Source organism: Salvelinus fontinalis, chromosome 4 (assembly GCF_029448725.1).
Source record: "Salvelinus fontinalis isolate EN_2023a chromosome 4, ASM2944872v1, whole genome shotgun sequence".
Classification (NCBI taxonomy): domain Eukaryota; kingdom Metazoa; phylum Chordata; class Actinopteri; order Salmoniformes; family Salmonidae; genus Salvelinus; species Salvelinus fontinalis.
Genome location: NC_074668.1, coordinates 40,109,247 through 40,135,825, shown reverse-complemented (window position 1 = coordinate 40,135,825; position 26,579 = coordinate 40,109,247). Strand labels below are relative to the sequence as shown.

Here is a 26,579-nt window from a genome sequence, read left to right as displayed (position 1 = left end):
ATGGATAGCAGCTTTCCTCAGTCCGACACCTCGTACAAACTCGTGTTTGAAATCATGAAAGCCAGTGTGGGCAATAGCAAAACAAAGATTTCTTTAAAAAATGTATTGGTTAAATGGCTCAATAATATAACAGTCCACCAGGGGTACTTGATACTGTGATTCCTGAAATGCAGAGCCTGTATGGAGTATTGGAGTATGGAGTATTTTCTAATCCAAAATTATATTTTTGTTACATTGTTTGCTAGCTCAGCTGGTTAGCTAGCTCTCAGTCTCATTGATTACCAAACGTTGATAACGCTTGCTAGATAGCCTCTTAAAGTACCACAAGAGCAGAAATTATTTTATTTTTTTACTGAAAGACGATGCCCAGGGCTTACCTATGATGTTGCACAACGATGGAAGTCAATAAGTTAAGGTTTTAGTCAAAGTATGATATATTTGGGCTTGAAGTGGGAAATCTGAAGGGGGGACTTTTTTCTCTCGCGTCAATGCCTATGATATGACATGCTAATACTTTTAGTCTACATTTATTTTCAGCCAAACAGCTTTTCTCCAAAACCTACACTTGGCCGCCTGTACTATGGAGCAAATTAAAATAGGGGTGCAAACCTATGCTTTTGTATCTCCACTTTTTTATTTTTTTACCAGAAAGTGTACATAAACCATTGGAAAATTGGTAAATGTTCACTTATTTTTTAGCTAGTCTGTATTAAATATACGATATATACAGTGCATTCGCAAAGTATTCAGACCCCTTGACTTTTTCCACATTTTGTTCAGTTACATCAATCTACACACAAAGTCATTTTTTAAATTTAAAAATAAATAAATAATGATTTACCTAAGTATTCAAATCCTTTCCTATGAGACTCGGAATTGAGCTCAGGTGCAACCTGTTTCTATTGATCATCCTTGATGTTTCTACAACTTAAATGGAGTCCACCTGTGGTAAATTCAATTGATTGGACATGATTTGGAAAGGCACCTGTCTATATAAGGTCTCACAGTTGGCAGTGCATTTCAGAGCAAAAACCATGCCATGAGTTTGAAGGAATTGTCCGTAGAGCGCCGAGAAAGGATTGTGTCTAGGCACAGATTGGGTGAAGGGTACCAAAACATTTCTGCAGCATTGAAGGTCCCCAAGAACACAGTGGCCTCCTTCATTCTTATATGGAAGAACTTTGTAACCACCTAGACTCTTCCTAGAGCTGGCCGCCCGGCCAAACTGAGCAATCGGGGGAGGAGTGCCTTGATCAGGGAGGTGTCCAAGAACCCGATGATCACTCTGACAGAGCTCCAGAGTTCCACTGTGGAGATGGGAGAACCTTCCAGAAGGACAACCATCTCTGCAGCACTCCACCAATCGGGCCTTTATGGTAGAGTGGCCAGACGGAAGCCACTCCTCAGTAAAAGGCACATGACAGCCTGCTTGGAGCTTGCAAAAAGGCACCTACGACTCTCAGACCATGAGAAACAAGATTCTCTGGTCTGATGAAACCAAGACTGAACTCTTTGGCCTGAATTCCAAGCGTCACATCTGGAGAAAACATGGCACCATCCCTACAGTGAAGCATGGTGGTGGCAGCATCATGCCGGGCAGATGTTTTTCAGCTGCAGGGACTGGGAGACTAGTCAGGATTGAGGGAAAGGTGAACGGAGCGAAGTGCAGAGAGATCATTGATGAAAACTCTAGAGCACTCAGGACCTCGGACTGGGGCAAAGGTTCACCTTTTAACAGGACAATGCCCCTAAGCACACAGCCAAGATAACGCAGGAGTGGCTTTGGGACAAGTCTCTGAATGTCCTTGAGTGGCCCAGCCAGAGCCCGGACTTGAACCCAATCAAACATCTCTGGAGAGACCTGAAAATAGCTGTGCAGCGCGCTCCCCATTAATCCTGACAGAGAGGATCTGCAGAGAAGAATGGGAGAATCTCCACAAATACAGGTCTGCCATGCTTGTAGCGTCATGCCCAAGAAGAGTCGAGGCTGTAATCACTGCCAAAGGTGCTTCAACAAAGTACTGAGTAAAGGGTCTGAATACAAAAAAAGAAATGTCAATGTGATATTTTCGGGTTTTATTTTTAATACATTTGCCAAAATATATAATTTTTTTATGGGTTATTGTGTGTAGATTGATGAGGGAAAAAAACTATTTCATACATTTTAGAATAAGGCTGAAATGTAACAAAATGTTGAAATAGTCAAGGGGTCTCAATACTTTCCGAATGCACTGTTTAATCATATAAATCTATGTAACTGAATGGATTTGGTCAAATTTAGCAGAGTAAGATTACAAGTACAGTCCACAGAGAGAACTAGAAAAGTACTAGTTCCTCCCAAAACCTTTTTTTGCAGTGGGGTAAATCAGGGTCACACGGAGTGATTCTTGGTAGTCTTAAACAAATCTACTTTGAAACAAAAGTATACAATTGTTTTCTTAGCAAAAAGCATTTTCTCAAGCAAGAATTTTGCTAGGATGTCTTGGTGTGGTTTCAGTGGGGAGGGGAAACTGATAATTTGCTGTTATTGGCAGAGAGGTTTGGAACTCTATTCTTATTGGTCTATTAACTAATTTATCACATGGTGATGTCACCATGGAAGGCCAAAGCTCCCTCCCACCAAAACAAGCAGAAATTTCTGGCGGTCTTTTCATGTAGCTCTTATACTAAAGGGGCATTATTATCATGTTCACAATTTTACAGTATGTTTCAAATCAAATTTTATTTGTCACATGTGCCGAATACAACAGGTTCACCTTACAGTGAAATGTTTACTTATGAGCCCTTAACCAACAATGCAGTTAAAAAAATATGGATAAGAATAAGAAATAAAAGTATCAAGTAATTAAAGAGCAGCAGTAAAATAACAATAGCGAGACTATATACAGGGGGGTACCTGTACAGAGTCAATGTGCAGGGCACCGGTTAGTTGAGGTAATATGTACATGTAGGTAGAGGTTTTAAAGTGACAATGCATAGATGATAACAACAGAGAATAGCAGTGATGTAAAAGAGGATGGGGGAGAAATGCAAATAGGCTGGGTAGCCATTTGGTTAGGTGTTCAGGAGTCTTGTGGCTTATGCCTGGTATAGAGGTCCTGGATGGCAGGAAGCTTGGCCCCAGTGATGTACTGGGCCGTTCGCACTACCCACTGCAGTGCCTTGCGGTCGGAGACCGAGCAGTTTCCACCAGGCAGTGATACAACCAGTCGGGATGCTCTTGATGGTGCAGCTGTAGAACCTTTTGAGGATCTGAGGACCCATGCCAAATCTTTTCAGTCTCCTGAGGGGTAATAGGTTTTGTTGTGCCCTCTTCACGACTGTCTTTGTGTGCTTTGGACCATGTTAGTTTGTTGATGTGGACACCAAGCTCTCAACCTGCTCCACTACAGCCCTGTCGATGAGAATGGGGGAATGCTTGGTTCTCTTTTTCCTGTAGCCCACAATCATCTCTTTTGTCTTGATCACGTTGAGGGAGAGGTTGTTGTCCTGGCACCACACGGCCAGGTCTCTGACCTCCTCACTATAGGCTGTCTCGTCGTTGTCAGTGATCAGGCCTACCACTGTTGTGTCATCGGCAAACTTAATGATGGTGTTGGAGTTGTGCCTGGCCGTGCAGTCATGAGTGAACAGGGAGTACAGGAGGGGACTGAGCACGCACCCCTGAGGGGCCCCTGTGTTGAGGACCAGCTTGGCAGATGTGTTGTTACCTACCCTTACCACCTGGGGGCGGCCCATCAGGAAGTCCAGGATCCAGTTGCAGAGTGAGGTGTTCAGTCCCAGAGTCCTTAGCTTATTGATGAGCTTGGAGGGCACTATGGTGTTGAACGCTGAGCTGTAGTCAATGAATAACATTCTCACATAGGTGTTCCTTTTGTTCAGGTGGGAAAGGGCAGTGTGGAGTGCAATAGAGATTGCATCATCTGTGGATCTGTTTGGGCGGTATGCAAATTGGAGTGGGTCTAGGGTTTCTGGGATAATGGTGTTGATGTGAGCCATGACCAGCCTTTCAAAGCACCTCATGGCTAGAGATGTGAGTGCTATGGGTCGGTAGTCATTTAGGCAGGTTACCTTAGTGTTCTTGGGCACAGGCACTATGGTGGTCTGCTTAAAAGATATTGGCATTACAGACACGGACAAGGAGAAGCTGAAAATGTCAGTGAAGACACTTTTTTTTAATTTTTTTTTTTATCCCATTTTCTCCCCAATTTTCGTGGTATCCAATCGCTAGTAATTACTACCTTGTCTCATCGCTACAACTCCCGTACGGGCTCGGGAGAGACGAAGGTCGAAAGCCATGCGTCCTCCGAAGCACAACCCAACCAGCCGTACTGCTTCTTAACACAGCGCGCCTACAACCCGGAAGCCAGCCGCACCAATGTGTCGGAGGAAACACCGTGTACCTGGCCCCCTTGGTTGGCGCGCACTGCGCCCGGCCCGCCACAGGAGTCGCTGGAGCGCGATGAGACAAGGATATCCTTACTGGCCAAACCCTCCCTACCCCGGACGACGCTATGCCAATTGTGCGTCGCCCCACGGACCTCCCAGTCGCGGCCGGCTGCGACAGAGCCTGGGCGCGAACCTAGAGACTCTGGTGGCGCAGTTAGCACTGTGATGCAGTGCCCTAGACCACTGCGCCACCCGGGAGGCCCCCAGTGAAGACACTTGCCGGTTGGTCAGCGCATGCTCGCAGTACACGTCCTGGTCATCCGTCTGGCCCTGCGGCCTTGTGAATGTTTACCGGTTTAAAGGTCTTACTCACATCGGCTGCGGAGAGTGTGATCACACAGTCTTCTGGAACAGATGGTGCTCTCATGCATGTTTCAGTGTTATTTGCCTCGAAGCGAGCATAGAAGTTGTTTAGCTCGTCTGGTAGGCTCGTGTCACTGGGCAGCTCTCGGCTGTGCTTCCCTTTGTTGTCTGTAATGGTTTGCAAGCCCTGCCACATCTGACAAGCGTCAGAGCTGGTGCAGTACGATTCAATCTTAGTCCTGTTTGATGGTTCGTCAGAGGCCATTGCAGGATTTCTTATAAGCTTCCGGGTTAGAGTCCCACTCCTGGAAAGCGGCGCTCCGGCCTTTAGCTCAGTGCGGATGTTGCCTTTAATCCATGGCTTCTGGTTGGGGTATGTACGTACAGTAACTGTGGGGACGACGTCATCGATGCATTTATTGATGAAGCCAATGACTGATGTGGTGTACTCCTCAATGCCATCGGAGGAATCCCAGAACATATTCCTGTCTGTGCTAGCAAAACAGTCCTGAAGCAGATGCTAAGCTACATCTGACCACTTTGTTATTGATCTAGTCACTGGTGCTTCCTGCTTTAATTTTTGCTTGTAAGCAGGAGTTAGGAGGATAGAATTATGGTCAGCTTTGCCAAATGGAGGGCGAGGGAGAGCTTTGTTTGCGTCTCTGTGTGTGTGGAGTAAAGGTGGTCCAAACACATAGTGTGGAAATATATATAAAACACAGCACAATCAAGTTTTTTGATTGCAATGAGCCTTTAAGTACATGTAATGTGTTACTTGTAGGGTGTCACCACCCACCTCCACTTGTTAGCTCCAAAAGTGGTTCGTAGCTGTGACTGCTTGCTGACAGCGAATGCCGAGCTATTCAGTGGCTAAATACACTGCAAGCATAATTTACGTGGTTCCGGTGAAGCAATTGTAATGACAGTCCACCACAACATACCCGATTGTCTCCTGATTAGCAAGGGGTGGTCTGTGTTTAATTTCATTGTGTTTTTAAAACACAGTTTGAGATCATTGGGTGGATTTTACCTGTGGTTTGAGTGGTGAATTGGACTTCCTGGGAAAATGTTGTCCGAGGTTGCAACAGTAACCAAGAGGGGCTTAGCTAAGGGTCAATTGGCGTTACGGTAATTCTTTGAATGTAGGTGAAGCACTTGCTGCCCTTATTAATCTCCTTTGCTGCAATCCTGAATTCCAAACCCCCAGGCTGTCTCCCTGTGAAAAACCATATGACAAGTAGCCAAAGGAATTTTAAATGGGTAATGTTATTTTCCTAATCTCTGCCTACTCTCCCATAGATAACCTCTTCTGTCTACTGACTGATTTGACAGACACCACCATGCTGGCCGCCTGGTCGCTCCCCTGCTGCTTCACCATCCTGTTGGGCCTGTTAGAACTGTGCCGGGCCCAGTACGAACACCTAGGCTACCCACACGGCTATCCACAGGGCTACCCAGAGCCCGAGCAGGAGCAGTACAGTGCCCCGGAGCTGCCACCTGACACACCCAGGATACAGCTGCGTTTGGCAGGGGACAAGCGCAAGCACAACGAGGGGCGCGTGGAGGTTTTCTATGATGGCGAGTGGGGCACAGTCTGTGATGATGACTTCTCCATCCATTCTGCCCAGGTGGTGTGCAGGGAGTTGGGCTACCTGGAGGCTGTCTCCTGGTCTCCATCCTCTAAATATGGGAAAGGAGAGGGTAAGATGTCCGTTATTGCACTTTCATTTACATTTACATTTTAGTCATTTAGCAGACGCTCTTATCCAGAGCGACTTACAGTAGAGTGCATACATTTTATTACATTTTACATACTGAGACAAGGATATCCCTACCGGCCAAACCCTCCCTAACCCAGACGACGTTATGCCAATTGTGCGTCGCCCCACAGACCTCCCGGTTGCGGTCGGCTGCGACAGAGCCTGGGCGCGAACCCAGAGACTCTGGTGGCGCAGCTAGCACTGCGATGCAGTGCCCTAGACCACTGCGCCACCCGGGAGGCCACTTCAAACCTTTATGTGTAATGATAAGGGGAAGGGGAAATAATTGACTATTTTAAGGGATGTTTTTTTATTGGCCAGTTTTAACCAATTTTCCCAGTGAAACTTTTCAGTAGGCCATTTGGATTTATGTTTATTCTGACATATTTCACTGACAGACCGGCTTTACCATGAATAAATGCTGGACGTTTTGGATTACCGGTAGTGCTCTTTGTCTACGTTCTGACTCAACTTTTACCAAAATGAATAAGGCACATCTGTAGCGTAGATATGTTAGGGATAAGGTAGTCAGTGTACGTACAATCTCCGCAGCATAATTGCTGTCAGTGTCCAGTCCACTTTTCCAAAGTCGCTTGGCTGTTTGACCAAGCTGGCGACAACTGGTCAGGTGAAAGAAAGATTTATCCCCACAGAGTTCTTTATGATGTATCCACAATGTGTTCAGAATCCTGATGTTTTTCAGGACGCATCTGGTTTGACAATGTCCAGTGCACTGGGAAAGAGAAGAGCCTGGCCCTGTGCACCTCCAACGGGATCGGTGTGTCCGACTGCAAGCACACAGAGGACGTAGGTGTGGTGTGCAGTGACAAGAGGATCCCGGGATTTAAATTCATCAACACCATGGCCAATAATGTGCAGGTAAACGATCTACCTTCTAGAAAGCCCGCCTTAGTTAGACACAAAGGGGTGGTTTCCTAGACACAGATTAAAGCTAATCCTGGACAGAAAAAGGACGAGGCTTAATCTGTGTTCAGGAAACGGCCCCAAAGACACTTGATTTTGGTTGACGTTGTTGACTGAAATGTTGACACTGGGCCAGAACATTTGGTTCCTGACTGCTCGTCAGAGAAAGCCCTCACAGCTGGTTTTATTGAGCTGTTCTGTGCAGTGAGTGAAGACACACCTTTTGACAGCGTCTAAGTATTACGTACATGTGGCTTTCAAAAAAAGTGAATAGTCAAGCCAAAACTAAATTGTGAACCCAATGATGACTTTACAGTCATGTGCACGAGCCCACGTGAAGTTTTTCAAAGAGAGTGAGGCTACTGGTAACTAACTAAATAAGTAATCATAGGTGTTGCACTCACAACTGTCTGTGTAATCCTGCTGGACTCTTAAAGGCTTCATTTGCGCACCTCATGGAAGTATGTCCTACAAGCCTACAGCTAATTGCAGAGTGTTATCTTGCTGTTCTGCTCACTCTGCAGGCCCTCGAGTTCACATACCAATCTTATGAGGGGAGTGCAGACCAGAGCTCTCTGAGTTTCAGCTCAAACCATAAGTTTCCATTTTTAAAATGTCTCTGAAATCAAGTGATGACAGACAGCACAGTAGAGTAACAGCTGGATGCCTCAGGGTGATTCTGTTTTTTTTTGTCCATTGAAAAATATGCACATCCAACATCCAAATATTCACATCAGGTGCAGGACAGAAGAACATATCAAAGATAAAAGAAATGTCCTCAACTCGGGTATGCTCCCATGGTGATTTAATCAGAAGCATTTTTTTTCTTTTTTGGGGGGGCAGGTTAGTGGTTAGAGCGTTGGGAAAGTAACCGAAAGGTTACTAGATCGAATCCCCGAGCTGACAAGGTAAAAATCTGTTGTTCTGTAATTAAGAACTTAGAGGTTAAATAATCAAATAAAAAAACAGCAGCTGCATAGTCTTAGTCTAGCCTACTATGCGCCCTGTCCCTCTGGCCAGCGTAAACGAAGCGGTAACATAGTGTATTTATAGTCAATTTGTTTGTCTGAAAATGTGAATGTGGATCAAATTTGGTTTATTTTCAAACTTGGGCTGAATAGGCTACCTAGACTTTTTCAATCCGAAATGATTAACTGGAATTAGTCAATAAAACACAATAGCTGACATAGACTGTGAGTTAATTTTGAATTAGGCCTACAGTTGCATAGGGCCGGACTAACCGATGCAAACCTACATAAATCAAGCTCGGCCCTGTGAGTTTTATTGTCTAATCGTGTTGCTTTCTCTGTGTTTGTGTAGTAATACAAACAAGTACAAGGTTGCTGCAGTTTGACAGGGTTTTCATCCTCCCCAAGGCCAGGAGTTTTTCCAGGAGTTTTTTTAAAAACCATGTGACCTGATTAAAAAAACTGGTTCTATCATAGCCCATATTAAACCTTTTTACAGCAGATTAATCACGTCATACCTTGTAAGGTTTTACCTGGTGAGGTTACCAGATAAGGAAGAACTACGGGCCCCAGAAGTTTTTGTCCGCCACACCACTCTGAGACCTGTGATGCCACCTCTGATAGAGATGATGAGGATCCAGAGAGCAGTGCTGTAGAGGTCTAGACGTATGAACTCAGCCCTTTGTGATCTCTCCAGCTGTGATATTTACTGAGAGAATATCAGAGTCAGCTTTTCCATTCACTAAGACGTGGGGCACGTGTGGCTAGCTCCACACAGAAGCTCTGTGAAACACAGCCAGGCTTAGGCAAAGCCCTCCACACAGATTCCAAATGGCATCCTTTTCCCTATGTAGTTAATAGGGTGCCATTTGGGACATACATAGTCTAATGTTAGCAATGAGGACAGACTAGTGTGGTTCTGTGGTGGGGGATGATGAGAGAGGTATGGGGACTCAAAGTAGGGGCTTTGGCTGGGAACATTTCCGCCCACATTTTAGAGTTTAGAGCAGTGTTCACCAACCTTTTCTGAGTCAAGATCACTTTCCGAGTCAAAATGCAAGCTGAGATCTAACGCTCAGATTTTTTTTTTAAACATGACTCAAAAAACTTAAGCCTGTGCCACGTTAACCTATTAAAAACAGTTCTGTAGCAATGAGGTTTTTGCAGTAGGCTATAGGCTCAATACATTATCACTGCATATTGGCTATGGTATAATTGACCCTGCCAATGTTGTTCTTCTCAGACCATTTTGTTATTATATTTTTAAAAAATGTAGGTATATGATCACACTGGTAATAGATAATTTGTTGTATTACTTGTGAGGCACAGTTGAGTGAGCATAATCCTTTTTATTGTTTTATTTCAATGGACTGATGGCCTGCATCTGATGGTCAGTCTGAGAGGAGGGAGGGCTGTGCTAGGGCTGCTGAATCAAGGGCACCTACTGCCAACAACGTGAAACAAATATAAAAGAATTGAAAGGCTTTGTCGTTGAGGGTTTTACAGAAATGTTTGGTGATCGACTAGGAATGCCTTGGCGATCGACCGGTTGGTGACCACTGATTTAGAGGCACTGTTGCCCTTTCATCGTGGGGCACATGCAATGACTTAACGACAATAGCTGGCAAGTCAACCACAAAGAAACCACAAAGAAAAAGTTTCAAGGAGTTAGTTAAGAGAGAGGTGAAACCTGAATCTTGCACGGAGTGCCTTTGGGGGCCCAAAGCGAGATTTGGTGTGGAGGCCCCCCCCAAATCGCAGGCAAAACGATTTAGTGTCCCCCTCTTGGCAGTGGATATATTTTTTTGTGGTGTTCCATTTTTTTCCCAGGAATTCTAAACATTTAGTTTAAAAGCAACATTTCTGCAATTCTTCACATTTTGCAATGTGGCAGAGAAACGTTTGAAGTTTTAAAACGAATTTCCTGCAGTTCTACACATTTTGACATTAGTTATGCCATGCTCACATGCTATCTGTGTGAGAGTTACTAATAAAATCCAATGGAGATCGGGGTACCTGAACACATTCCCTGCATGCCCGGTCAGAAATTTGGTGATGATTAGGCGTAGATAACAGCCGTTTTACAGACTCCTGACCAATTCTGCAATTTTGTGTGTTTTTAAATCTGATCGTAACTTTTTTTGTACATAATGTCTCTGTCATCATTTCCTATGACCGTAAACAGCATCTGGACATCAGAACAGCGATCACTAACCTCGATTTGGATGACAATTTCTACTTCAATGAGTCAGCATCCTTGGGTGAGACGGAGGGGGGAGGGGTGTGTCTCTTTGTTAACAAAAGCTAGTGCACAATCTCTAATGTAATGGACATCTCGAGCTTTTGCTCGCCTTAGTAAGAATACCTCATGATAAGCTGTAGGGATGTAACGACTCACATTGGTCCCCGATTCAAATGTGTAAGATGCGAGTACATCGGTACGCGGACCCCAAAGCGATCCCAATGTAGCATGCATCGGTCAGAAAATGGATTCAAATGTTACTAATCACCAGTTCACTTTTTATTATTATTAAATTATTTCTACCTTCGAAAATACCTCTCATCTTTTGTGACAACTGATGCGCCTCTCCTTCAGTGTTGAACTAAGCTACAAGTCATTTTGCATGCAGAAGAACCCCAGGCAATATCAGTAGCCTAGTCAAACTATTGCACTACCGGCTTTGTGCATTGACCAACGTGAGGGAGGCCATCCTGTTCCTGATCTGCCGGCACCTTCAGCATTCAAATGCTAAAATGGCTTGATATTAGGCTTTATTAGGTAAGTGTCAACTTATGTAATTTGCTAGGTTATTGTTATCTATGCACTGTTGAAAATTGTGCTTTACCGGAATAAATGTAACCTACCGCAGACACAACTATAATCTGGCTATATCTGCTGAAGGGGGGCTTACAATAGATTGTATTTCAATTGTTCAGGTTCACCATCAGCAATAGTTTTGATCATTTTGCTTTAAACAATCTGCGTATGTGGTCGTTTTTTTTTAGATATACTGAGTAAAGTTGATCATTTCATACAAGGACAGAAAAGAAGCTCACTCCATAAATCTTTCAAACGGTCAAAACATGTCATGGCTAATTTAGAAACAATAGTGATACATTACTAGCTCAAACACTTAATCTGCAAAAATGACAGGTTAATTAGTGGGTGATGGTGATTTCACAACCAAAGTGGGGCGACAAAAAACATAGGCTGCATTGCCCCCCTTATATGATAGTGGTAGTCGGGTGGTAGATGCCTAGTCTACCTTATGGCTCAGCTCAGGTGCCTACATAGTACATACACCATAGACATACATAATTTACACACACACACAAATGCATCGAACCGAAGCGCATTGATTCGTTCTCTAAACAAACCAAATAGTTTCAAAGTAAAATGTATCGTATTGAAGCCTATGTATCTAGATACAGTTGAAGTCGTAAGTTTACATACACCTTAGCCAAATACATTTAAACTCAGTTTTTCACAATTCCTGACATTTAATCCTCGTAAAAATGCCCTGTTTTAGGTCATTTAAGATTACCACTTTATTTTAAGAATGTGAAATGTCAGAATAATAGTAGAGAAAATTATTTATTTTAGCTTGTATTTCTTTCATCACATTCCCCGTTGGTCAGAAGTTTACATACACTCAATTATTATTTGGTAGCATTGCCTTTAAATTGTTTAACTTGGGTCAAACGTTTCAGGTAGCCTTCTACAAGTTTCCCACAATAAGTTGGGTGAATTTTGGCCCATTCCTCCTGACAGAGCTGGTGTAACTGAGTCAGGTTTGTAGGCCTCCTTGCTCGCACACACTTTTTCAGTTCTGCCCATACATTTTCTATGGAATTGAGGTCAGGGCTTTGTGATGGCCACTCCAATACCTTGACTTTGTTGTCCTTAAGCCATTTTTCCACAACTTTGGAAGTATGCTTGGGGTCATTGTCCATTTGGAAGACCCATTTGCGACCAATCTTTAACTTCCTGACTGATGTCTTGAGATTTTGCTTCAATATATCCACATCATTTTCCTTCCTCGTGATGCCAACTGTTTGTGAAGTGCATCAGTCCCTCTTGCAGCAGAGCACCCCCACAACATGATGCTGCCACCCCCATGCTTCACTGTTGGGATGGTGTTCTTCGGCTTGCAAGCTTCCCTCTTTTTCCTCCAAACATAACAATGGTCTTTATGGCCAAACAGTTCTATTTTTGTTTCATAAGACCAGAGGACATTTCTCCAAAAAGTACGATCTTTGTCCCCATGTGCAGTTGCAAACCGTAGTCTGGCTTTTTTATGGCGGTTTTGGAGCAGTGGCTTCTACTTTGCTGAGCGGCCTTTCAGGTTATGTCTATAGGACTCATTTTACTGTGGATATAGATACTTTTGTACCTGTTTCCTCCAGCATCTTCACAAGGTCCTTTGCTGTTGTTTGGGATTGATTTGCACTTTTCGCACCCAAGTACGTTAATCTCTAGGAAACAGAACGCGTCTCCTTCCTGAGCGGTATGACGGCTGCGTGGTCCCATGGTGTTTATAATAGCGTACTATTGTTTGTACAGATGAACGTGGTACCTTCAGGCGTTTAGAAATTGCTCCCAAGGATGAACCAGACTTGTGGAGGTCTAAAAAAAGAAAAAAAAGAATCTGAGGTCTTGGCTGATTTATTTTTGATTTTCCCAGGATGTCAAGCAAAGAGGCACTGAATTTGAAGGTAGGCCTTGAAATACACCCACAGGACCAATTGACTAAAATGATGTTCAATTAGCCTATCGGAAGCTTCTAAAACCATGACATCGTTTTCTGGAATTTTCCAAGCTGTTTAAAGGCACAGTCAACTTAGTGTAAGTAAACTTCTGACTCACTGGAATTGTGATACAGTGAATTATAAGTGAAATAATCTGTCTTTAATCAATTGTTGGAAAAATTACTTGTGCCATGCACAAAGTAGATGTCCTAACCGACTTGCCAAAACTATAGTTTGTTAACAATACATTTATGGAGAGGTTAAAAAACGAGTTTTAATGACTCCACCCTAAGTGTATGTAAACTGCAGACCATACTATTTACCAATAGAGTTTTAATCTCAAAATATTTGTAGCTGTCTATTTACCACCACAAACCAATGCTGGTTTACCACCACAGACCGTACTCAACAAGCTGTATAGGGCCGTAAGCAAAGAATAAAATGCACACCCAGAGGCGGCGCTTCTCGTTGGTCGGAGATTTTAATGCAGGGAAACTGAAATCCATTTTACCTAATTTTTACCAGCATGTCACCTGTTCAACTATAGGCGACAAAACTCATCTTTACTCCACACACAGAAACGCATACAAGGCTCTCCCTAGCCCTCCTTTTGGCAAATCTGACCATAACTCTATCTTCTTGATACCTGCTTACAAGCAAAAACTCAAAAAGGAATGAACAGTTACGCGGTCAATACAGAAATGGTCCAATGAAACCCAGCCGCAAACTGCCCAGTGATGCGAGCCAACTAGACAAGCTAAATGCATTCTAGGCTCGCTTCGAGGCAAGCATCACTGAACCATGCATGAGAGCAACAGCTGTTCCAGACGACTGTGTGATCTCGCTCTTCAAAGCTGATGTGAGTAATGCCTTTAAACAGGTTAATATTCACAAGGCCACAGGGCTAGATGGATTACCAGGACGCGTACTCAGAGCATGCGCTGACCAGCTGGCAAGTGTCTTCACTGACATTTTCCTCCTCTCCCTGACCCAGTCTGTAATAGCTACATTTTCCAAGCAGACCACCGTAGTCACTGTGCCCAAGAAAGCTAAGGTAACCTGTCTAAATGACTATCGCCCTGTAGCACTCACATATGTAGCCATGAAATGCTTTTAAAGGCTGTTCATGGCTCACATCAACACCCTGGACCCACTCCAATTTGCATACCGCCCCTTCAGACCCACAGATGATGCAATCTCTATTGCACTCCACATTTCCCTCTCCCACCTGGACAAGAGGAGCACCTAAGTAAGAATGCTGTTCATTGACCACAGCTCAGCGTTCAACACCAGAGTGCCCTCCAAGCTCATCACTAGGTTCAGGACCCTGGGCCTGAACACCTCCCTCTGCAACTGAATCCTGGACTTCCTGATGGGCCGACCCCAGATGCTGAGAGTAGGCAACAACACACCTGCCACGCTGACCCTCAACACGGGGGTCCTTCGGGTGCGTGATTAGTCCCTTTTTGTACTCCCTGATCACCCACGACTACGTGGCCGCGCACGACTCCAACATCATTAAATTTGCTGATGACACGATGGTGGTAGGCCTGATGACTGAGACCTGGCAGTGAGGTGCCAGGACAACACCCTCTCTCTTAACAACCTCTATGCAAGACAAAGAAGTGTGTGACGATGCATGTGACAAATAACATTTAATTTGATCCAGTGCTCCTCTGAGAAGTTACTGTTTGCTTTCTGTTAAGACTGTTATTAAATAGGAATTCATTTTCTGTTTATTTTCTGTTTATCACACACCATTTTCCCCCAGCTATAGTCATAGCTATATACTTTGGGGACAGTATATGAAGATTAGTACCCAAAAACTCCTGTCCTACTCCATAATCCTTAGGAATGTATCCTCTCACTGCCGTTCAGCTTTTACTGTAGATGATTTAGAGGTGAGGTTTGTGTTTTTGTGGGGATGTCTGACCTGTGATCAAGCACATGCATTACATTCTGCTCCAACCAGATATAACATTGAACATTCCTCTGTGTTTATGAAAGGTCATTCTTGGCTATGTACATTTCCTAGCTGGCTTACCATTGAGCTGCATTTATCAGTGCAGACGTTATGTACATACCAATGTGTTCTGTTGCAGTAGCAATTTAGGTAACATTTGAGATGCATTCATGCCTGCACTCTGTATCCGACAAGGAACAAACAGGGTACTGTGGGCTCCTAGAAGGAATACAGCCTGAAAGAAGTTTATTCTTGGTTGTTCAAATTTGTGGTCTCAATTGAACGTCAGCTATTGAAACGTCCCCCAGAGAGGTGGTTGATTGAGGTTTATTGAAGGAAGTAATATAAAGTAAAGTAAGGTGTAATGGTGGTTCATAAAGGAGTAGTTTTATTTTATTTTATTGTAGTTCGATGATTTATGTGGTAACATGCCTTGAAACAACCTTGTTCTACTAAATGTATTGACTTCCATTTGTTTTTGCTCCTTTGGTTTGGAGGAATCTCCTACCATGCTGTTACATGAGCTGGGGCTGGAAGGCTAGGTGGAGGCAGGGCTACTGTGGCAGACAGGTAAAATCTGTCCTAATGTTAATTGGGATTGAAATTATTTTATCTGTCTGTCTCTCACTCACTCACTCACTCACCATTGTACAGCTAACCTTGTTGGGGGACACAATTCAGTCCCATTCAAAAACCTAACCTTCACCCTAAACCTAACCCTAACCCATACTCTTACCTTAACCCTAACCTCAACTGAAAACCTAACCTTAACCTAACCTTAGCTCCTAACCCTAACCCTAAAACTAACCCTGAACCTAATTCGAATCCTAACACTAATTCTAACCTTAACCCTAAACCTCCTTGAAATAGCATTTGACCTTGTGTCCCCAGTTGGTACATTTTTGTTAATCTACTATTCTTGAGGGGACTTCTGGTCCCGACAAGTATAGTTACACACACACACACACACACACACACACACACACACACACACACACACACACACACACACACACACACACACACACACACACACACACACACACACACACACACACACACACACACACACACACACACACACACACACACACACACACACACACACACACACACACACACACACACACACACACACACACACACACAGTGTATACAAAGACACTGTTTCTCCCAAAGCAATAGTTTACGGCCCTTCCATCTTCATTACCTCAGTTTTTCCCCTCAGGCTTAAGGTCAAACCAACCACTTTTTCCTCTGTAAACCTCTGGCCTTGTCATCATAGTAGGGTTCTGTAAAGTGCCATGTCAAGCCTAATAGGAATGGCCCAAGAACTTGACTACTGTGGGGTTGAAAAAGTCATTTGACCTTTGAATTTTGAACAGTTGAATGAACTTCTCACATAACTGATGGATTGCTCTCTGGCCATGTAACAGCAATGAGAAGTCTACACCCCAGTGCACTGCATTCCCACAATACAATTCAACTGAATGGGATGTTTAGTTTATCCTCTGAGATACACAGTCTAAAATGTAGCCCTTAGTCTCTTACAACTCATAGCTGTGGAAATCAAGATTAGTTTTCACAGTCAATGTGTGAGTTTGTGCCAGTGTGGCACAAACCACGAACTTCTGTGTCTAATTTATAAATGCCACACAGTACTAGTTAACGACATCGTCTTCCAATTAATGTCGTTCATCTCAGATTCGACTACAAGTAATAATTGCCTTATTTCTTTAGCCAAACAAGTCAAACTGTAGTTTTTCAGGATTTGTAATAGTTTTGTGGAACATCTGTTTCCACTTTGTCAACAAAGGCTCTTTTTAATGTTTTCTAAGGAGCATGAACAAGTGAAACAGAGACGTGAGGTAAATTGCCTGCACTGCCACATCATAAACACTGTTTCTGGAAAGGACAAATCATCTATTTGTGTTGTGGCTCGCAGAATAATCAGCTCCCAACAGTGCTGGTCTAGTCAGCACAGCACATGTGATCTTGAAACAAATGCAGCAAGCCCAGGGAGGGGCAAACTTGATCCCAGGAAGTCACTTTAGCTCAATACTGTTGTGATGTTCTCCAGAAATGATTTGTTCTCTGACTTGGAATGTCTATGTAACCCAGTTTCACAAGGATATTTGGTGATTTCTGTAAGAAGTCAATGGAGTTCAGGGTCTCTATTGGAACCATGTGCTGTAGGCTCCATGGCCATTGTTTTTGCATTAGCACTGTGTTTTGGTGGAGGCTTGAGGTTACAGTCTGGCCTGAGAGGATGAGAAGTAGGTAAATTCAAGATTACACACTAAGTCACACCATTGTCTAGTTGCTCCAAACGGACATTCGTGTTATAAAGAGTATTGCGCCTCAGTACTGTGAGTGCAAGTGGCACTTGAATCTGGATGATGCATTTGTTTTTAAATCATGTTTCATTGGCATGTCTTGTTGGTTTCAATTGCATTTGAAAGGCATATTTCAGTTAATTTCTCAAGGGCAACAAACATCATTGTGGTTGTAACATGTTAGAACTAATGCCCCAAGTGCACTTTCTAGTGTATGATTCTGGGAATGGACTATTGTAGCCTACATAATAAACCTCACACATACCGCAATTGTCAGTGTTAGCCCTTTCTCACTGGGCACAGACGTCAATTCAATGCCTATTCCACGTTAGTTCATTGTCATTTCATTGAAGTGACGTGGAAACAACGTTGATTCAACCAGTGTGTGCAGAGTGGGTTGGCTGATTCTTCTGTCCTGTGGTCAATGCGTAAGATGGCTCTAAATCAGTCTATGACACCAGAAAATGAGATGAAACACTCAACTCATGGCAGTTACATTCTGTTCAACTTCAAGCCCGGAGGGTTAGGATGACACAGTCAGTCTGGTCTCATTCCAAGGGACCTCGTTTGAAACTTGTTTAGTTGAATGACATATTCTCTTCAACTACCAATGGTAGGCCTACAAATGCACTGCATTGATTTCACGGAGCAGTCAGGAGCAAAAGAGAATCACAGCTCAATGAGTTTCCTGAAAGAGGATATTTGATTGACAAACTTTTAGACATTCTTTTCTCATTTACATTGTAATTAATTGTCATTATGTTGCTACAGTGCCTTGCAAAAGTATTTATCCCTCTTGGCGTTTTTCCTATTTTGTAGCATTACAACCTGTAATTTAAATAGATTTTTATTTGGATTCCATGTTATGGACTTACACAAAATAGTCCACATTGGTGAAGTGAAATTTAAAAAATTAATTGTTTAAAATGTTTTATTTAAAATGGAAAACTGATGTGTGCAAATGTATTCACCCCTTTGCTATGAAGCCCCTAAATAAGATCTGGTGCAACCAATTACCTTCAGAAGTCACATAATTCGTTAAATAAAATCCACCTGTGTGCAATCTAAGTGTCACATGAGCTCAGTGTGTGTCAGTGTGTGTGTATATATATATATATATACCTGTTCTGAAAGGCCCCAGAGTCTGCAACACCACTAAGCACCAAGCAAGTGGCACCATGAAGACCAAGGAGCTCTTCAAACAGGTCAGGGACAAAGTTGTGGAGAAGTACAGATCAGGGTTGGGTTATAAAAAATTATCAGAAACTTTGAACATTCCACAGAGCACCATTATATCCATTATTAAAAATGTTAAAGAATATGGCACCAGAACAAACTTGCCAAGAGAGGGGCGCCCACCAAAACTCACAGACTAGGCAAGGAGAGCATTAGTCAGAGAGGCAACAAAGAGACCAAAGATAACACTGAAGGAGCTGCAAAGCTCCACAGCGGGGAGATTGGAGTATCTGTCCATAGGACCACTAAGCTGTACACTGCACAGAGCTGAAATTTACGGAAGTGTCCAGAAAAAAGCCATTGCTTAAAGAAAAAAATAAGCAAATACATTTGGTGTTCACCAAAAGGCATGTGGGAGACTCCCCAACCTCAGGAGGCTGAAGAAATTTGGCTTGTCACCAAAAGCACTCACAAACTTCTACAGATGCACAATCAAGAGCATCCCGTCGGGCTGTATCACCGCCTGGTACGGCAACTGCTCCGCCCACAACCGTAAGGCTCTCCAGAGGGTAGTGAGGTCTGCACAACGCATCACTGGGGGCAAACTACCTGCCCTCCAGGACACCTACACCACCCGATGTCACAGGAAGGCCATAAAGATCATCAAGGACAACAACCACCCGAGTCACTGCCTGTTCACCCCGCTATCATCCAGAAGGCAAGGTCAGTACAGGTGCATCAAAGCAGGGACCGAGAGACTGAAAAACAGCTTCTATCTCAAGGCCATCAGACTGTTAAACAGCCACCACTAACATTGAGTTGCTGCTGCCAACATACTGACTCAACTCCAGCCCACTTTAATAATGGAAATTGATAAAAAAATGTATCCCTAGCCACTTTAAACAATGCCACTTAATATAATGTATATACTGTACTCTATATCATCTACTGCATCTTGCCATCTTTATGTAATACATGTATCAATAGCCACTTTAAACTATGCCACTTTTATGTTTACATACCCTACATTACTCATCTCATATGTATATACTGTACTCGATACCATCTACTGCATCTTGCCTATGCCGTTCTGTACCATCACTCATTCATATATCTTTATGTACATATTCTTTATCCCTTTACACTTGTTTGTATAAGGTCGTAGTTGTGGAATTGTTAGGTTAGATTACTCGTTGGTTATTACTGCATTGTCGGAAGTAGAAGCGCAAGCATTTCGCTACACTCGCATTAACATCTGCTAACCATGTGTATGTGACAAATAAAATTTGATTTGATTTTAAACATATGGAAGAAGGTACTCTGGTCAGATGAGACAGAAATTTAGCTTTTTGGTCATCAATGGAAACGCTATGTCTGGCGCAAACCCAACACCTCTCATCACCCCGAAACATGGTGGTGGCAGCATCATGCTGTGGGGATGTGTTTCATCGGCAGGGCCTGGGAAACTGGTCAGAATTGAATGAATGATAGATGGCTACATGCAGGGACATTTGAGGGAAACCTGTTTTCAGTCTTCCAGAGATTTGAGACTGGGACGGAGGTTCACCTTCCAGCAGGACAATGACCCTAAGCATACTGCTAAAGCAACACTCAAGTGATTTAAGGGAAAACATTTAAACGTCTTTTAATGGCCTAGTCCATGCCCAGACCTCAATCCAATTGAGAATCTGTGGTATGACTTAAAGATTGTTGTACACCAGCGGAACTTGAAGGAGCTGGAGCAGTTTTGCCTTGAAGAATGGGCAAAAATACCAGTGGCTAGGTGTGCCAAGCTTATAGAAACATATCCCAAGAGACTTGCAGCTGAGATTGCTGCAAAGGGGGGCTCTACAAAGTATTGACTTTGGGGGGTGAATAGTTATGCACGCTCAAGTTTTCTGTTTTTTTTGTTGTCTTATTTCTTGTTTGTTTCCCAATAAAAAATATTTAGCATCTTCAAAGTGGTAGGCATGTTGTGTAAATGATACAACCCCCCCCCAAAAAATCAATTTTAATTCCAGGTTGTAAGGCAACAACATAGGACAAATGTGAAGGGTGGTGAAGACTTTCGCAAGCCACTGTATATAGACATCATAGATGAACTAATTGATTCCGGATGATAGCAACAATGAGACAGTCAGAGAGAGGGGCCACTAGCTTCCTCTCCTTTGCTCCTCTCTCTACCTCCTCACAAAGACGCATCCCACTAATGGCTTTTCCATCTGCTGCACCCCCCCCCCCCCGCTGCCAATTCCTGGAAACCTCTCCCCCAAAGTGCATAGAAACAAGCCACATATGTTAGAAGTATCTCACCGGCTGCTGTTTTTCTGCTGTGCTATTCTACAACAACACCGCTGCAATCAACAGGCATTTATTTTCTAGACATTTGAATGAGGCACCGAGGAAAGTGCAGTCCTGAACTCTAAACAGGAAGTCAATCATTAAAGGGGTTGGGTGCCCAATAGCAAGGAGGGAAGGTGGAGGTTGGGTTGCCATGCGAGTTTCAGTTAGTGGAACAAGTTCACTCCTTTCTTTTAACAGCAAAACAAATTAAAGAGGAGGGGTATTCAGAATAATATTTTGATGACTGGCTTCTATGTAAGACTGTTAGGTTTAAGTACAGCTTGAGAGACTGCTTCATCCGTACAGGTAAATCCTGTATGTTAGAGTTATTAGCTAGTGATAGTGTTTGTCTTGGCCAGTCTGTTGGGAGGAAATTGTATTTTTATTCTATCGTGCCTGTCAGAGCAGTTGTATCTTCTATCTGTGTATTCATCTCTGTAATACGTTTTGGAGTCGGGTCATTTTATTCATGTTAAGTACTATACCTGTTCACTATTAATGTAAAGTTCTGGAGGAGGTGATAAGTCTGTTATCTGCGAGAATCCTGCTTGACGGTCGCTATGGGCCCTGGTTAAAAGCAACTGCACTACATGGGAAATAGCGTGCCATTTGGGAGGCAACCTTGGTTTTTATTGGGCAGACTTTCTTCAAAGTACAGTATACTACCAGATAATCTAAAACAGACAAGGTGGCTATCACCACAGTTTCCTCAATTATCATGTCGTCATGTCACAGGGTTGGAACCCCCAGATCGTTGTACATCCTCGGCATGCTGCATCTCTCCACGCACTGGTTAATCCTATCACTGCCGAGATCCAAGCAGAAATCGGCTTTTTCATTTATCTGACTTTCTTTTATAAGCGTGTCCAGCCCTTTTATATTTAACCTCACAATGAAGTGTTTTACCGTGTTCTTTTCAGGACAACCATGGCTACAAGTAGAATGTAAAACAAGTTGACATAAAGAGTTGCATTCCTTCGTTTTATTGACAAATGGGAATGAAAAAAGAAGGTCCTCCAGAGCAAGAACCTGATACAAAGGAATTTATATGAATGCTGTAAGTACAGAAATAGTTTGCTCAGTGGGAAATGAATCTCCACATGGTCAGTGACAACTTTGTGACAGCAACTATGTGAGCTTATTACAGTATTATAGACACTGCAGTGGCGGTCGGGTGCTGTTTAAGATTAGGGGGGATTTTTTTTTTTTTATCAGCATGGCCTTTTATATTAACATTGATAGGTTTAGATACTCAAATTTCCGCTATACCCATCATGAGGCTGCTACAACCTAGCCTATGAATGAAAGTTTGTGGACACCTGCTCGTCGAACATCTCATTCCAAAATCATGGGTATTAATATGGAGTTGGTCCCCCTTTGCTGCTATAACACCTTCCACTCTTCTGGGAAGGCTTTCCACTAGATGTTGGAACATTTCTGCAGGGACTTGCTTCCATTCAGCCACGAGCGTTAGTGAGGTCGGGCGCTGATGTTAAGCGATTAGGCCTGGCTCGCAATAGGCATTCCAATTCATCCCAAAGGTGTTTGATGAGGTTGAGGTGAGGGCTCTGTGCAGGCCAGTCAAGTTCTTCAACACCAATTGCAACAAACTATTTCTGTATGGACCTCGCTTTGTGCACGGGGATATTGTCATGCTGAAACATACAAACAGAATCATCACTTTGCTCATTGTATAATTCCTTCTCGCATCTACGCGCTCTCCTCCTCTAACCTTTTCCCACAATTTGTGGACTTCAGTGCACAAAACAACAGCTGTCTGTGACCAGGAGAAAAAAACTTTCAAAACTAAACCTTCATACCATAAACACTAAATGCTACACAAAGCCTACATTGTTGTCACCGTATTAGCTAACGTCATAGTCAACATAGCTACTAACTAAACCCGCTACAATCATGCAGCGGGTTTAGCTGCATTAGCTAGCTAAGTGAAAGTGAAAAAAATACAACAAAATATAGCTAGCTCTCTCTCTCTTTCTACTGCTTCTACTTAAATTTTGAATAAATTAATTTGTTCAAAACTCTTCAACTATTGCCTTTCTCTCTCTTTGAGTCAACTACTCACCACATTTTATGCACTGCATTGCTAGCTATATGTAGCTTATGCTTTCAGTACTAGATTCATTCTCTGATCCTTTGATTGGGTGGACAACATGTCAGTTCATGCAGCAAGAGCTCTGATAGGTTGGAGAACGTCCTCCGGAGGTCATCATAATTACTGTGTAAGTCTAGGGGGTGAGAACCATGAGGTGAGAACCATTAACCTCCTAGGTTTTCTATTTAATTCATTGTACCCAGAAGAGGATGGTAAATAGCTGTCCTCTGGCTATACCATGGTGCTACCCCAGAGAGTGCTGTTGAGGCTACTGTAGACCTTCATTTCAAAACAGTGTGTTTTAATCCGTTATCTAAATTCCCAATCTGGCCCTCAAACCATCATGGTCACCTAATAATCCCCAGTTTACAATTGGCTCATTCATCCCCCTCCTCTCCCCTGTAACTATTCCCCAGGTCGTTGCTGCAAATGAGAACGTGTTCTCAGTCAACTTACCTGGTAAAATAACGGTAAAATAAATAAAAAATAAAAAATAAATAAAAATTTGGTGACGTGAATATATTTAGTTTGATCTAAAAATTATGACTTTTTTAATGTTTCACTATTTTTATTTTTATGAAATTCACTGAGAAGGATGCTCCTCCCCTTCCTCCTCGAAGGAGCCTCCACTGAGACACTAAGTGTCTACACCACCACTCTTGTCAGGAGGGCGCAACAGCAGCTGAAGAAATTTGGCATGTCACACCAGGTCCTCTCTAAATGCTACCGCTGCACCACGAGAGTGTTCTGACCGGTTGCATCATGGCCTGGTACGGGAATTGCTCCGTCCACGAACGCAAGGCCCTCAATCGGCTGGTGAAGACGGCTCAGTGCATCACTGGGAAAGTGAACCCACCCATCCAGGACAGTTACTCAAAACGGTGCCTGAGAAAGGCATGCAGCATCATCACCCATACACCCGAGCCATGAGCTGTTCACACACGCACACGTACACATAAATACATTTCGTGATACACACATATCAAAACTGCCGCAACCAGACTCTTATGATTGCTAAATACTGCACAATTTAAAAATTTCCCCCCCAATCCCCTCTTCCTCAAAACACGTGTAAATATTGGACTATAAATTGTGCCTTCCGCTATTATACTTACTGTGCATTCTGAAAGTTTTCAGACCACTTCCCTTTGTCCACATTTTGTTATGTTACAGACTTATTCTAAAAAAAAATGTTTTTTAAATTCTCAGCAATCTCCACACAATATCCCATCATACAATTTTTAAATGTATACAGATTAAAAAACAGAAATACCTTGCCTACATAAGTATTCAAACCCTTTCCTATGAGACTCGAAATTGAGCTCAGGTGCATCCTGTTTCCATTGATCCTCCTTGAGATGTTTCTACAACTTGATTGCAGTCCACTTGTGGTTAATTAAATTGATTTGGAAAGGCACACAATTGTCTACTGTATATAAGGTCCCACAGTTGACAGTGCATGTCAGAGCAAAAACCAAGCCAATGAGTTCGAAGGAATTGTCTGTAGACTTCCGAGAAAGGATTATGTCGAGGCACAGATCTGGGGAAGGGTACCAAACAATTTCTGCAGCATTGAAGGTACCTAAGAACACAGTGGCCTCCATCATTCTTAATTGGAAGAAGTTTGGAACCACCAAGACTTTTCCTAGAGCTGGCCGCCCAGCCAAACTGAGCAATCGGGCGAGAAGGGCATTGTCCAGGGAGGTGACCAAGAACCCTATGGTCACTCTGACAGAGCTCCAGAGTTCCTCTGTGGAGATGGGAGGAACTTCCAGAAGGACAAACATCTCTGCAGCACTCCACCAATCAGGCGTTTGATGGTGGAGTGGCCAGACGGAAGCCAGTCCTCAGTAAAAGGCACATGACAGCCTGCTTGGAATTTGACAAAAGGCACCTAAACGACTCTCAGACCATGAGAAACAAGATTCTCTGGTCTGATGAAACCAAGATTGAACTCTTTGGCCTGAATGCCAAGCGTAACATCTAGAGGAAACCTGGCACCATCCCTACGGTGAAGCATGGTGGTGGCAGCATCATGCTGTTGGGATGTTTTTCAGTGGCAGGAGACTAGTCAGGATCGAGGGAAAGATTAACAGAGCCAAGTACAGAGAAATCCTTGATGAAAACTTGCTCCAGATCGCTCAGGACCTCAGGCTTGGGGCAAAGATTCACCTTGCAACAGGACAACAACCCTAAGCCCACAGCCAAGACAACGCAGGAGTAGCTTCGGGACAGGTATCCAGTGGCCCAGATCGAACATCTCTGGAGAGACCTGAAAATAGCTGTGCAGCAACGCTCCCCATCCAACCTGACAGAGCGAGAGGATCTGCAGAGATGAATGGGAGAAACTCCCCAAATACAGTTGTGCCAAGCTTGTAGCGTCATACCCAAGAAGACTCCAGGCTGTAATCGCTGCCAAACGGGCTTCAACAAAGTACTGAGTAAAGGGTCTGAATACTTATGCAAATGTGATATTTCAGTTTTTTATTTTTAATACATTTGCAAACATTTCTAAAAACCTGTTTTTGAGTTGTCATTATGGGGTTTTGTGTGTGTAGATTGACGAGGGAAAAAATATATGTAATCCATTTTAGAATAAGGCTGTAACGTAACAAAATGTGGGAAAACTCAAGGGGTCAGAATACTTTCCGAATGCACTCTACGCTTAAATGTTTATTTGATTCTACTGAGCCATTTACTTTATGTTCCTATTATTATATTTTCTTATTTCTTATTGTTGTAGAATTGCTGAGAAAAAACCTGTAAGTAACCATTTAGTTGGACGGTGTATACCATGTGTATCCTGTACATACAACTAATAAAACTTGAAACTCGAAACTCCTGGGATTTCCTATTATTTTCTATGTAGAAGAACCCCTTACCGTTTAGCAATTATTGTGAGCCTTGTGAGCATCGTAGAGCAAAACATGTTACCTGTGTGTTCATGACAGTCTTAGATTTTCTTAGATAGTCAAATAGTTTGTAGCTCAAAACATTCTACAGAAGTTTTTGTAAAAAGTCCTGGCCCCGGGCCCCTTCAGGATCCACCCTTTTCTCACAAACACCGCTTTAGCTCAGCCCCCATTAATCACACAGACTAATGGTTGGTACTGTATCAATGGTTGCAGAAGAAATAGAAAAGAGACAAATCCAATGATACAACCCAGAAGTCTGAAGCTTAAACACACAATGTTTTAAAGGGGTTAGAAGTCCAAAACACGCCAGCACTATGGTGGGACTGTTGGAGTTAATGTGGTCATCTTTGGAAAAAAACAGTCGAGGAAAGAGTAGACAGATCTTTTTCAGTTTCTCTGTGGTTCGGTGGCATCTGAACATTTCTGTGGAATGATGTCGATGACGTTTCAGGAAAACCTTTTTATGGAGATGTAACTGGCCCTATGGGCCCTGGTCAGAAGTAGTACACTACATTGGGAATAGGGTTCCATTTGAGACACAAGCCAATGGCTTTAGGTCTGAGAGGACAGGACCTGGGTT

General features: G+C 43.1%; 1 protein-coding gene across 1 annotated transcript in view; it reads left to right on the top strand.

Annotated features, from left to right (window-relative positions):
* LOC129853765 (lysyl oxidase homolog 2B-like) overlaps nucleotides 1–26,579 on the top strand; it is a 64,650-nt gene that overhangs the window by 3,964 nt on the left and 34,107 nt on the right. Inside the window, exons 2-3 of the mRNA XM_055920144.1 lie at nucleotides 6,052–6,453; nucleotides 7,216–7,391. Of these exons, the coding sequence (XP_055776119.1) occupies nucleotides 6,093–6,453; nucleotides 7,216–7,391 (537 nt within the window). The 5' untranslated portion in view covers nucleotides 6,052–6,092. The remainder of the gene's footprint in view (nucleotides 1–6,051; nucleotides 6,454–7,215; nucleotides 7,392–26,579) is intronic.